Source organism: Ahaetulla prasina, chromosome 8 (genome assembly GCF_028640845.1).
Source record: "Ahaetulla prasina isolate Xishuangbanna chromosome 8, ASM2864084v1, whole genome shotgun sequence".
In the NCBI taxonomy this organism is placed as follows: domain Eukaryota; kingdom Metazoa; phylum Chordata; class Lepidosauria; order Squamata; family Colubridae; genus Ahaetulla; species Ahaetulla prasina.
The window spans coordinates 28725928-28741047 of NC_080546.1; the positions used below are offsets into that span (position 1 = coordinate 28725928).

General features: G+C 34.1%; 1 protein-coding gene across 1 annotated transcript in view; it reads right to left on the bottom strand.

Annotated features, from left to right (window-relative positions):
- Positions 1-4908: 4908 nt before the first annotated feature.
- Positions 4909-15120, bottom strand: part of COL25A1 (collagen type XXV alpha 1 chain) — a 151845-nt gene continuing 141633 nt past the window's right edge. The window contains exons 32-34 of the mRNA XM_058193126.1: positions 11283-11369; positions 6543-6581; positions 4909-6186 (exon numbers count right to left, since the gene is read on the bottom strand). Coding sequence (XP_058049109.1) covers positions 6184-6186; positions 6543-6581; positions 11283-11369 — 129 coding nt within the window. The 3' untranslated portion in view covers positions 4909-6183. The remainder of the gene's footprint in view (positions 6187-6542; positions 6582-11282; positions 11370-15120) is intronic.

Here is a 15120-nt window from a genome sequence, read left to right on the forward strand (position 1 = left end):
TGGCTTAAAAACAAACACATTGTTTTTACTATGATATTATACCTAGAATGTGATATGAAAATGGCTTACAGTATTAATGATTTATTCCAAGCAGGAATAATTTTCCCCAAATGGAAGATTTCTGCTTTTAACCGGTATCATTATGAAATATGGAAATACCTGCACATAACAGATACATTATAAAAAAGTAAAAAAGCAAATAAAATACAATATTTTCCAAAACAAGCAAACAAATAAACAAAAACAACTCAACCCCAAACCAGATACATACACCTTTAAAAATAGTTTGTAAATTATTATAGTTTCCCAACATGTACAATGTCATAATATCCACAATGAACAAGCCGAATCTATTGACATGTATGAACATTAGAGAAGATTCTCATTTGTTCCATTTCACTTGTTCAAGATAGTGGCCCAGGACAAGCTCAGACAATGTTAAGAATATGTAAAAAAAACCAAACATACATTCACCCCCAAATCAAATGTTTTTAAAATATCACCAGTACCAAATACAACTGTGGAAACTGCTGAAGTTTCATTTAACTTCATTAAACATATATAGTAAGACTGAATAAGGCCCCTGTTCTCTAAAGAAAAAGAAAGATGCCTTTCAATAGTAATTTTTAAAAAAATAAATGTTCGGCCCTGTCCATTGTTTAATTGTTTTGAAAACTTTGTCTTATGTTTGGACAGCTCTATTGAGAAAACATTTCTCTATATCTAGCCAACCTTCGGACAGGCTGAAAAAAAACATTTCAAATTTACCATTCAAATCAATATGAATAAACCAATTATTTGTTAGTTGTTATTGTTGTTTTAAACCACCATGATCCAAAAGGTTTTGGTGGGTTTTTGCTATATGATTTTTACCATATAGGGGAAAAAAGGGTAAGAAAAAAAACCTTCAGCACTTAATAGCAATATTAAAAGCTGAAATTCCAGAATAAAGAGCCTTCTAACTTCTCGTAATACATTTTTTTCCTAAGGTACAGTGTAGCTTATTGTATGAAAATTTTAAATCATTAATAGATAAAAGATACAGATGTACAGCTAAAATCACCTAATAAAATAGTAATGATAATTAGGAGGCTTGCAAAAAATGTATAATCTTATATATCTGAAGATGTCTGTTATTCCATTTCCACTTAAAATTATGATACAAAACAGTTCTGTTATACAAACAAATCAAATAACATATTCTTATGGCTAACAATACCCTATAAAAACAAGGCTTCCATCCAGGCATTCCAACTGGCCATCAGGGATGTCCAACTTGACTCCTAGATTGTTTCTGGCCTATTTCTTAAAGTGCCTTAATATTTTGGCACTTTTATTTCAGCAAAAGTGAAGCATTCAAACAGATTTTCAGCACTCTACGTAATACTGTCTGGAGAACATTATTCAAGTTTTTAATGACACATATAAAGGTAAACAGGAAGTTACCTTTTTCAGTGCTTCTCTTTTAAAGTTTATAAATAGTAAAGAATAGAGTACATACTATCACTTCAGAGCATAGGCCAAGTTTCCTTGAGGTGATTAACCTCATCACAAGAGAATATCTCTGCAAGTCCACTATATTACATATAGTTCTCTTCTTGTCTTCCTATTTAATTGCATACATTAAACAAGTTGCTGGGAGAGATTTTGGTATATTTGATAAGATTGATATTGATATTTCTATGCTTTTTATTTATATACTGGAGAGCAATATATTAGTCTGTTTTTCTAAATTAGCAATGAGATAAAATCAAGAAAGGAAATATTTAGCTTTGGATATTATGAGTTATGGCTGATACTTTATCCTTAATATTATGTCTTCTACACATAATACTTCGCTTTGTCTACTTGAAAATGAAACACCTTAAGGGATTTCAGGAAAGATTCATCAAAAATATGTTACTTCTTCATACCTAAGAAAAGCAGTACCCAATAAATGTTGCTGGAAGGGAAAACTTCCAAAGATAAAGTAATTAGGAAAGATAGAAATGGGAAGTAAACAAATATATATTGTTTCCAGTCAGGATATAAAAACAAAAATAGGCAACAAAAAATCTATATCATTGTAAGATAAAAATTTGCAAGTTTAAAAACAAAAGAAAAAATGCAATTTAAACTGTAATATATTAGTGTAAATGATTATTTGGAGGAGCTTTGCAAGAAGAATAGAAAACATTTTAGCACCAAACTAATTCTTAAATATCAACATAAAGGCACTGCAAGTCTTCAGAAAACAACTACATAGCCAGACTAAGCACATTTTTGTTTTTAACAGGCATTTTTAGAAACCAGGCACCATTGTGTTATCTCCTTTTACTTCTCTTCAAAATCTAACTAGTCAGATTATCATGTAGATTTATCACAATGATCTCAATATAATGGAACTAATATAAATAAGAATTAACCCATGAATAGCTGAAACAGCAAGTGCTTTTTTAAACAATCAGCAAACAATTCCAATGATTGCTATAGCTGGAAAATTACAGCTGTTATAAAACAAATTGCTGCTTCTGTTAATTTATGGCTACATGCTCATATTCTCAGTTCATATATTGTTAATTTCTGTATAGACTATATTCCTTTCCATCAACCTGCACACAGATTAATAAACATTTGAAAGTGTACAATTTCACTCTAAACTTAGTGATTGATATCCTATCATTAACTCATTTAAATATCAACTGAAAAATAAACTAACAAACAAACCGGAGTCGTAGGCCTGACTTGTGAAGGGGTCTCCACAACCATTTTCTATTTTTGATTAGTATGCTTAGCCCTAGGGTAAAGCCACGTTTAATATTTCCATGCAGCCCAACTATTCTGCTCCCTCATCCTTAGAGCTATTATTACTAGCTTTACAAATATAAAAAGAAAGGTAATGTTTAATGAGAATATAAAGAACACTCATAGTCCCAGGTATTTTATTTTATATGCAAACTCCTATGAAGTGGAGGAAAAAGAACTTAAAAAAATACTTTGTAAATGGCACAACTGAACACTTAAGTTTATTTTTACTGGGGCCATTCAGACTGCAATGATCCTCATAAACAATCTGTTGGGAACATACAGCCCAGTGTTTGGGCATTAAGTCTGCATTACTATTAATCTTCTCATTGTTCCTATCACCCATCTCTTCCCACTTATGATTATATGACTGTAACCTTGTTCCTGGTATCCTTAAGTTTTATATTGACTGTTTCCCTATAACTATCATTAAGTGTTGTACCTTATGATTCTTAATGAATGTATCTTTTCTTTTATGTACACTGAGAGCATATGCACCAAGACAAATTCCTTGTGTATCCAATCATTCTTGGCCAATAAAGAATTCTATTCTATTCTACTCTATTCTATTCTATTCTGCTTATGTATGAATAATATCTGATCAGATCTAAAATTAAATGATTAGGTTTTGAGAAGATAGAGTAATAAATAATTTACATTACAGAGAAATGCATAAAAGATTGTAAGAAAAGGAGTGGCAGAGTCAAAAGAGGAATCAGCTTATAGTTTCTATGTATCCACAAATAGACTAAATCCAATCCCTTTTGAATTCAGTTGACTCTTATCTAATGACAAAATAATGCTAACCATTAGTTGAGCAGATTCCTGTGCAATAGGAATGAGTAGTAATAAATCAGTTTAACTGTAAGTTCATGTATGGTCCTGATCTTACATGCATGACAAAGTTTAATATACAGGAAGCTTATGGATGGAATTCAACATTATCCATCAACCAGAAAAAATGGAGAGAATTGTTTCTCTTACTACCATTAGCTGCACAGACAGAATTTTTCCCCCTGGATAATTGGAGGACTCTTCAGAGTAGATTTGGGGAAATGTTTGAGGAGGAGATATTCTATGCAAAAAGAGAAAAGGATTTCTATCTTATAAACAAATATCTGCATTACATGGAGAAAATATCTGTTAAAATATGAAAAATATTGAAATATGTGTATTTGTGTGTGTGTGTGTGTGTACACAATTATATATGTATAAACAGAGTAATTTCTCCTATTATTGTATTTCAAAAAATTAATTCTACCTTTCCATGCAGACAGGACAAATTTTGATAAAAATATAATAAAACTACAAGAAAATATTTATTAAAAGCAGGCATTCATTTCTCTGAATTTCCTGAGCACTAAATCTTTTTTCTTCTGCTGTTGAGAGGTTATCACTGAAGCACTGAAAAACTTGCTAAAATATTAAAATGAAAGCTTCAAGATTGAAAAAAATATTCTTAGTTCCAAAAAAGCAATAAAAATTATTATTTAATTTTATTGGCCACCCGTCTCTAGTGGATTCTGGGCAGTGCACAAATGGTCTGTAAACAAAAAAATAAATTAGAAAAGAAAGTAAGGGATACTCAGGGTATACAATAGTACTGAGATTTAACTAATATTTGGTACGGTGATAAATATAATTCCATTTACAAGCTGATAAAAATGACATTTTTCAGCAATGGATGTTTATTTGTTAATCTAATTTTAAAATATCCCACTGATTTTTTTTGAAAGTGTATGGAATTTCTTATTTGGTCAGACCTTTAAAAAGTTACAGAACATTCATTAAATGTAATGAACATATGAACAATAACAGTATTTTCCCCTCCCCCAGCAAAATAATTAGCAACATTAATTAGCTTCTTAGAATGCCTACAAGCATACATTTGAATATAAGCTTAAATATAAACATATTAAATAGAATGGTTCAAAACAGAGATATGAAATATGTTTTAAAAAATAATAAGATGAAAATATTTGAGATACGAAGTAGCCTATACTGTAGTTCCTACCAATTCCATATTATTTGGGTCCTGGAACCCCAACAGTGATGTAGAATATTTTTTTTTAATGAATAGGTGAACAAGTTAAAAAAAACTTTACTTTTTGAGAAGTCCTTATATAAGCCTAAAAAAATGCTGAAAAAAATTAAACACAAATATGTTTGTTCTTCAAAACTTGAATGTTTATAACCATGAAAGCAAAGGAGGCTATTTGCTTTAACCATTGATCAATTATAATTAAATATATTCTCCAAGCCCGTACACGCATATGCCATTGCACAGGAATTTCTAAAATCCAAATGGTAAACCATGAAAAGTCAACCGCATTTCATTATATGAGAGGAAGGCATTTTATCGTGACTTTTGTCAAAGCACTTCCTCTATCACCTTGAAGATACAACATGTGAAACACATATTGTAGCAGTCTTTGAAGATTACATTGTCCACCAGTTGATACTAAGACCTATCATTGAATGTTCCACTTGATGTCTCTGCAACTCAATCATCTTACTCATAAAGCATGATCTTCATCTTCTTTCATTCTTGGTAAAACTATCCAACATGTGTGGAAATCCATGCTTCTTGACTGTGAGCAATGCAAGCAAACAGAGGCTGATGAACAGGTATCATCCTTCTTTTTCACAAAGATGGTTTCATAACCCAGAAGACTGAAGGCCATCCACCGTCAGAAGGAACCAAAGTCCCCTCCAAATTCAAGAGCTTTGTCTTAATCTCCTCGTATCATTTTTTTGCAATAAGCCATGGTGTGACTCCCTTGAGATGACAGAAAGAACAATTCAATGTGTCAAGTGAAATTGGCAGCGAGCAGCCATTGTAGCATATGACAGCAAGCAACCATTGTAGCACAACAAGCTGTTTTAGCACACAAATCATGCTTTTACTCAAGCAAGTTTGGGGAAATGGAGCACTGATAGAGTTTATGAGGGTGAACATGGCAACAGAATCATTATATTCCAATAGCAATCTATTATCAAGTTCATTTGTGGCCACAAATTAATGTAACCTAATTCATGGCACTTCTTCTCCACGCTTGTCCACAAGCCAAATAAAACAAGACTGCAACCCCAAAAAAAGTTAAAAAAATAATCCCAAAATGTAAAAAAAGGAAAAACTATAGAAACAATCCAAATGTCTATGAATGATCACTCTGTTGGGATTAGCTCTGTAGACAGAATATTTGGACTCTGTACATTTATTGCACAGTTTATATTTGCCAGATTGCAGCCATATATACACATGACTACTACAAACAAATAGAAGCAGTGCTATGTAAACATATTTCAAACTTGTAAAACCAATGCTTCCATTTTCAATTATAAATACTGGAGGTGATGTATTATATACACAACTTCATGCTTGCAAAGTTAGATTCATCACTGCAAAGAAACAAAGAAAAACATTTTAGCAATATTAGTAGTATTGTTCAAAGATATGTTTCAACTATATAAATAACAATAAGCTGGATAAAGAGATATATAAGTGGAGTTCTTCCCACAGAGTACTCTCAGTTTATAGGAGTTAAAGGAGGAAGAGAGGTTTTTTCTCCCATTCTTCCTGCTGCAGTACTGAAAACTGGTTAGTAAAGGGATATTAGCAATGCTTTTTTCTTCATTTGTTTACATTCTTTCCTTGGGTTGACAGATGTCATTTTGCCCACTGATGCTTGATGGTGTATGTATATAAAATATTGAGAGATTAAAATGGTAAGCATAAGATATTTGAGTGATCTCACCTTTTGCCAGCAACCAGGCATGGGTAACCCATCTGGCCCCTGTTTGAATAAGGAACATCAAAATATACTGTTAAAGTTGATAATACACCACACCAGCGCTAACAACATTTCATGCCTCAGTTGTACTTAGGAAAATGAGCAAAATTCAAACAATATAACAGATGTAGTACATGGCAATTTTTGAAATTCTTATGTATATAATCATATATTCCCCATGCTTGCAGAAGAACAATTAACTGCAACCATACGACTGTACAAATAGTTGAAGTCAATTCAGAGGAACACCATACATTTAACAAATGCCTTATTCCATGCAAACATATTTATGGCTTTGATCCATATATAATAGTGATAATGGATGACAGTTAAAATCCCAAGCATATTATAGATCTTTTGGTTTTGAGCAGGATTAGTTAGTCTTTTTCAAGAAAATTAGACAGACTTGGAAAAATATAAAATAACAAAAACAATGTTCCATAAGCAAGCATCGTTTCTGTCTGGAATGCACTGGAATTACTTTCCCAAAATAATATAATTTAACTATACTCAAACATGATGGCACATTTTCAATATGCAATGTTTGAAATTAAAAGTATATGAAGGAAAACCAAATAAATATAATTTCTCTGAAATTATGAAAAGGTAGTGTCCATAACAGATGCTGATAGACATTATTAAGCTAATGTAGAAGCATTAGACTATTGCATCTGGTTAATTTGATTGGATTTTCATTTATAAAATAAATGTTTAGGTTCTTATCAATGCTAAAAATTATCCATTTCCTACTCTACAAAGTCTGCTTCAGTAGTAAGTAAAAGGGGGCCTGTTGACTACTTTGTCTCTTTGTTGTTTGAACAATATTGGATATTGTTAGTAAGACTGAGTAACTTAATTTTAAGTTGCTATTGGTTAAATCTATAGTGTCTATCTCTGACTAAAATCAGAAATTTTGTTCAAATATGTTTAGTTCTATTGTCTTAACTGTATTCTGATTTTAAATAGACAGGCTTCATTCCTATCAATTATATCAGGTTGAGTCAACATAGTGTATTTGTGCAATATTGCAAACAATGGCATATTTTTGTTCTGAAGGATAACAGATCAAATGTTATTGCAATTATAAGATACTGTAATATGCTATCAGGTACTATTAAATCTAAAAATTTGGATTCTGATAATTATGTATTTCTCATTGGGAAGGTTGTGGGATTAGTAGGATCACAATTTGAAAATATTGAGAGGCTTTATGTTACAGTATTTAAGAAAATGGAACATATTTGCAATGTCTTGTAAAACATTTACTTGAATGTTAGGATCAAATTCCCCTCCTTAGTTTATAATTCGATAATTTGAATAGAGACAGCTTGGAGTAGTGGTTATGGCATCAGGTTAGAAACTAGGAGCACTGTGAGTTCTAGTGAGGAGAGAGTGAGTCTAGGGTTGCCTCAGGCATATGACCTTAAGACTAGTTACTTTCTCTCAACCCTGAGAAGGAAGCAATGGTAAACCATTTCTGAAAAACCTTTGCAAGAATCCTGCAGGGACTTCTCCAGGCAATCTCCAAAAACTGGACATGACTGAGTAGAAGAGGGGAAAAAAACTCGAATAAACATCAAAAACAGCTAAGCAAAAAACTGCTAGCAGGTGCCTTAGAAGACAGTTTTCATTGATTTCCAGACAGAACCAATACTGTACTGTCAAATATACTTTAAAGAATTATGAAGGCATGCTTTATTTATTTGCAATCTAATATATAACAATAGGTTATTGTTAAACAATGACAAACAAAATAAAACATAGACTTTATACTTAAAGACTTTCCTGACAATTTAGATTATAGATATGCTTTAAAAATCCACTAAACTCTTCCATTCACTTTTAGAGCATCGTGCTTAAACTATATACACAGTATCAAAACATGCAGATCAAATATATCTACCCTTTAAAATGTTTTTGGCATTTTCTAGAAATGTGTAGATGATTATTTTTTTTTAAAAAAACATATTTTCATAATATTGAAATGTTTGCCAGATTGGTACAAGGGAAAGGGATCAACAAGTAGAATTTTAGTATAGGTAGGTGCTTGAATTCATGCTAACAAAGAGTAGGGGACTGTTGTATGTATTGTGGGAAATTAAGATCCAAAGGAAAGACTGTTATGCTGGAAACATTTAAGAAACAGACAATAAGTGCTTTGGGCTGCAGGCCATTAATTCCTTATGAAGGATTTATAAAGCTTATTTTGAAGTGAACATACCACTGCAATCTGTAGTAGGCGTGATCATGGGAATAGCAGACAGGTAAATCTATTCAAGAACATTTTCCTGTCAAAATAACCTACATAACTATATAATTTTATGTAAGAATATTTATAACCTAACCTTAACAATCTTGGGCTCAATGTAACCTTTAATTGGTGTGTCCCATAACTAAGTATAAATCTAATTCAGAAATCGTAGAATACAAGCTAAACTGAGCATTCCAGTTAAACTGCCTATTGTAATGCATTATATCATTCCCCTCCATTACTGTAGGTAAATTCTGCACTCTTTGGAACTGTTTGCACTGATCCTTAAGCACACAGTGAGCCTGTCTCCCTGTCACCTATCTATTAGATAAGCAGAAGGTCAAGCGTGGAGATAATGCTAACTCCAGATCATACCTTCCACTTGTTCACTCACTCTCTTTAGCTTCCTTCTGTACACTTGCCCAAAAGCAAACAGCAAACCAAGTTCTCAATTTCCTCATTTGCTTAATGAGAACAGATGATAGTCAAAGCAAATAAATGGAATATCAGGAACAAGAACCCCAGAGGTTGTCAAAGGATTAATGTGTGGACATTAAGAGTTCCTTGCCTAGGTTGGCTGTCCATGCCCACCGTGAAAAAAGTTAACAGCAATAGACAAGTAAGAGAGATTATTTTGCTTGAGACATATGTATTCCCAGTGAAGCTATATCCAGAAAAGTATCACTGGTTATATATTTATGTGCTTTGAATGTGAATTACTCTTCTTCTCTTAGGTATATATACTCTGGAGTCCTTGGTGGTTCCTGAGCTTGGTTGTTTGTTTGTAGACATTTCATTACACAATCAGTGCTGGTAAGTGTATGGTTTGGCCTCTGTGATGGCGAACCTCTGGTGTTACCGCGTGCCGGCCTGCATGTTGGAAGTGGCACTCGAAACCATCCCATGAGGTACGAGCGGCCCCACTGGCCTTCGCGCATGCGGGAGCGGTGATACCTGGAAAAGCAGCGATCCATCGCGCATGCGCGAGTCAGCACCCAAAAACCCGGATACCGGCATGGAAGCACACCCGACGAATATCTGGCCATCACGTCAAGGTCAACTGGCGGCCTGCGCGTGTGTGCTGGAATGCCACTCTTCCAGGTTACGCCGCTCCCGTGCATGCAACAGCCAGCTGACCGGCGCGCGTTTGATCACAGAAACACGGAAGACGAACCGGCGAGGCCACGCATTCTTCGCAGGATGTTTTCGCGTGCCCCTTCCGGTTTGCCGATACTGTCCTGTCTTGTCACAGTTGGTGGCAGTTGAGAACTAACTCGACACTCACTAGTATGGTGATGTTACCTAATTGGATAATGAAATGTCTGCAAGCAACAACCAAACTTAGGGAGCACAAAGGGCTCCACAGTTTAACCCCGAGGAAGTTCTCTTCTATTGGAAGCATATACTTTATTAGTCCAGTGCCATTTTTTTTTGAAAATGAAGAACATGCAAATATAATTATGATTCAAAATCATAAAACCCATTTATGAGTGAGGTCAGATGAAATTCCCACTTATGGGAAGGGCAAATATTAATGTGATGTGTGATATCAGTAATTCAGTCATGGGATACTGTGGACCTATTCTGTATCAGCGAAGAGGGCATTTTCATTAATATTACGTAGGACAGAACATGTTTTATTGGTGATGGGAAGGATGGGAAGAAAGACAACCATCTTAAATAGAAAATTGCATTTCACTGCAGATGTTGGAGTAAGATAATTTCAGAACCACTGTGCAATGTAAATATGACTTGCCAGGATTATACTGCTGATGTTGAGAGGTGGAGTGATCTCTGGATACTGTTATCATCACCAAGGCAGGCCACTTTGATCATGCACATGCATGTATGGGCACATATAATGTAAAGTCTGGTTACTGTGAACTTTACATTGGAAACAGCTGATTAGAAATATAGGAATCACATGCAGGGTTGGAAGGAAAGAGCAATACTGTACCAATTGGCAAGGGGCATCCAGCCCATCCAGACCAGGCTGGCCTGGCTCCCCTTTTTCCCCCTTAATTCCACGGAATCCCTGTTTGTAAAGATTAACTTGCAACGTTACTAAGAAATGTCTTTGACATCAACTTTGCTGGAACAAGCAAACAGAAAAAAAGAGGAGCAAGCTGACCAGAAGAAGACCACAGAAGAATGTGGGTCCTTTCCTTCTTAGATTTGTAGCTGAACACATGATCTACGTGGCAAACATGAGGTCGCGCAGGAGCCACTGCACCACAAATTATGGAAGACTCTTCCATTAATTACAATTTGAAAAACTTCAAATGATAATTTACAGGGAAACAGGCCAGATCATGATTATGTTCAAAGTGGATTAAGTCTTTAAATGAATAACAACTTTGCTCAAACTGGAGCTTGCTCCTCTCTGCAGTATGACATTTTGCTATATTATCTACTGTAAGAGGAGACATTTCCAAGAGATGAGTGAGACATACCAATGGACAAGGTGCATCTAATCCAGGGGCACCCTGTTCTCCTTTCTCCCCTTTAGGCCCCTTTTTGCCTTTCTTTCCCTTTTCCCCCTGTGGACACAATGGTTTGGATAAAACACAGGTTTTATTCTTTTTCACGGAATCAAAAAGATCTGTTTTAAAAGTTTTTTGTTGTTGTTTATTAGCCAATGGAGGGCTGAAAGGACACTTACCACTGTGTTCTAGTTTGCAGGATGCATTAGGTAGAAAAATAAGTTATATGATGATCAGAAGCATTAACTGCATCAGTTTGGTTATATTGCTCTTCTGTGTTAATGCAACAACGATGGGCACTTTGAATCCTAAAGCAGGACTTGGAACTGTGAATTAGGTAGAATTTTTTTCATCCTAAGGGGTCATCAAAAACTTGCCAGTCATTTAAAAAACAAGGGTTTGTGATACTTTTCCTAACAGTTGTGTTGGGACAGTCTGCTTTCCTGGGCTTGATTTTTTGCAAGAAGATCACTGTTTTCCTCGGATAGATTTACATCTTATGGGGAAGAACATTTGGCTTATTATATGCACGATCATATTTTTAGAAGCAAAGTGTCTCTCAATATCACTGGCATTAAATAGTAAGATCCTGTCCACAAGGACTTCCTCTTTTTCCAATGGAAAGAGAAAATTCGTTGCATATATCAAATTGCTCATCCTTACAAAGACTCTACATCTGTGCATGTGGGCACAATCCCGGTTCAGAATCATCTCAATATACACTGAATATACACTGAAGGCATCCGTTTTAGAGCTAGATCAGCTTTTTCCAATCTGGTGGTGAGGTTTCTTTCTCAGATGGCCCTGATAATGTTGCAAAAATGTTATATCTCAGTATTCTAAACTGGATGTACTGTTAGAATCTCAGAGTTGGCTTCACAATAAGAAAAAAAGTTGGACTTAAAGGGACAAATTTTAATGTATTCAGTTTGTCGCAAGTTGTACCACTTGATTTTTTCTTTAGGAATTCTATTAAGATCTTAACCAAACATGTTAAGATAATTCCTTTTTAAAATATTCAGGTTAAAGGGCTTGTTTTAAGGATCAGCTTTCCCCTAATACAGGGGTGTCAAAGTCATGGCATCACGTGGGCATGGGTATCGATAGCGCATGACGATCTGGCCCATGGGCCACAAGTTTGATAGCCTGCAATTAGAACCATAATAGAAGATAAAGTCCTGTTTAACACAACTGAAAGGCATTAGGTTGGAGAAGCCAATCAAGAAAATTAAGTGATAAGGTTCAAATTCCTTGTCGAAACCTGCGAAAGGATTCTGAAGACCCATGTGTCTCAATCTAGTATTCTGATGCGTTTCCACATTAGAGCTCTATATTCTAATATACCTTTATTGGCATCCTTCCTGGATTAAAATATTGATGTCCCTAAATTAGAAACTTTTTTGGTCTGAAAATAAGCATTCTTTCAAAGAAAATATGCAATGTTTAGTTTGAGACTTAACTTGAGAGATTTCTGTAAACAGATTTCACCACACAAATGCAATACTTGGAGACAAGAATAGCTACCTGAGAAAAATGACTTTATCAGAAGGCAATGGAAGGCACCTTCAAAAACTAATTTAGAATTGTTTTCACACCTGATCAGTTACAATGGTAAATGAGTTTCAGGCTCACAGTCCTTAACAAAACCAAAAGTGACTCTATTTAAACACATAGACACACACAAATTAAGAATATTAATGTAATGGAAATACAACAGAAAGACAGTTAGTACTGCAGAACTAAGGAATGATTGTCAAGGTCTAAGCTGAAGGAAGGATTTAATTTGCAAGGAAAAGGGTAAAAAGACCAAATGAATTTTAAGGAAACAAGGTAAGAGGAGAAGGGAGAAATGCACCTCTGGAAAGGCAGAGAAGATTAGGATGGTGTAGAAGGAATAGACAGTCACTCATTTTCAAATCAAAAATATGCATCCGTTTACAGCAGAAAATAAATATTTAGAACAATTGCTTTGTAATGATGTAATATTTAACACTTCAATGCCTAAAGCAGTGCATTCTTAAAGTCACTCAATGAATCCCCCTCCAAAATTAGAACCTCACTTTAAATTAACATATCCAATTATTGTGCTAACATATATTTAAAAAGTGAAATTGCACAAAATTCACAATGTACTATGGTGTAAGACAAAACATCTAATGAGTGTCAAACACAATTTCATGGAGAGATATACTGTATTATATCCTACAACTAATATTTATTCATCAGTTTCAGCAGGAGGCCAAATATTGTGAACTTTAAAATGGTGAGGGGAGCTCTTAGCAGTAACTGAACAATTGAAGATATAATTCAGAAACTATGAGTCAAAGGAATTAACTATGAAACACTGCATTTTCATTTAGATTAGATCTACCTGACAAACTTTATCTTTAATATCGATAATTTAAGTTCTACATTAAAAAGTCATTTCTCCAAATATGTGTTACAAATGGGGCTACTGAGCCCAGGGAAAACTCAGACAAAAGAGTACTTTGTATGCCACTTTAAGCTGGAAGGGAGGCATGGATGAATAAAGATGTTATAGTACATAAAAACAAAAGTTTTCAGAAAAGGAAAATAAATAACCCTGACTGTAGATTCTGATCAAACCATGAATCAGAAGAGCCAACAAAAATGGATTAGAATAACTTGAGAGAACAATAAATAGAAAATAAATTGGGCCTTTTAATTTTGCTTATGCAAAACTATGGTTTCCGACGCTTTTCGAATTTGACAGAGAATAATTATGTGGAACATTTTTATTGATACAAGAGTTAGAATTAGATCTAATGTTTATAAGTTTTAAATAGTATACTGAATCACCATATTAATAAATTTTAAGGGAAAATTTAGTTTAAGTATTAATTCCCTATTTGCATCTAGAATATCTAGGGGAAATTATTTAGTTTCAAAAGCAATTTTATTTTTCACTTTGGCACAATTGACTTCATAAGACAAATTTTGACCTGACTGAACCAGTCCCGCATTCTTTACAATTAACTTAGCCAGCAAATAAAACAAACACCAGGTAATGATATTGTATACTATGATGCAATACTATTCTTTCAGGATTGATATCCTAGTTCTCTAAACTCTACCAGCTCTTCTTTAAACAGCTGTTCTTTGAACGTAAGAATATACTTTAGCCTTCAAAGAAATATTTTGTTATTCTATGCATCTTATTTTTCTCAAGCTGATTTTGGAGATCTTCCAATTATCTCTGAACCAAGTGATTCTGCGGTTATGATCACATAATACGCTTACTGACATCTAAGTTAAAATTCTGGCTGCCTAAATTGCCTTAATATTTGCACATTACACGGAATCGATAATTAACCACACAGGTAGGAGGCACACAACAATCTGGGGTTTAGAGTCTAATCTAGTGCTTTCCAAACCTGAGTAAATTACCCTAAATTGGAGAAAAGTGCTTTTTTTTCTTGGGTAATGACTGATGAACCCATTACCCAATCATGACAGGGACATTTAAATAAGGACTTTCAAATAAGCAGTAAGCGGTTTTTGATAAGCGGTTTTGGGTAATAAAGGAAAAAGTTTGAAAAGCACTGGTCTAATCTGTGACATAGTACAAGTGAAGTGTGAATAGCCTATTAGTTATGATAAGAAGTGTCTTTTTTCAGTAGTATGTTTGATAGAGTTATAGGGTCTGCAATTATGTTTATGATCTCTCATGGAAGCATACATTTGTATAGGAAAGTAAATTGGAAGAAACTCACAAAATAGCTTGGGGGGGGGGAAATGGAACCTACCATTATTATTAAAATTTACCACACTTAATTTTTTCCCCCCT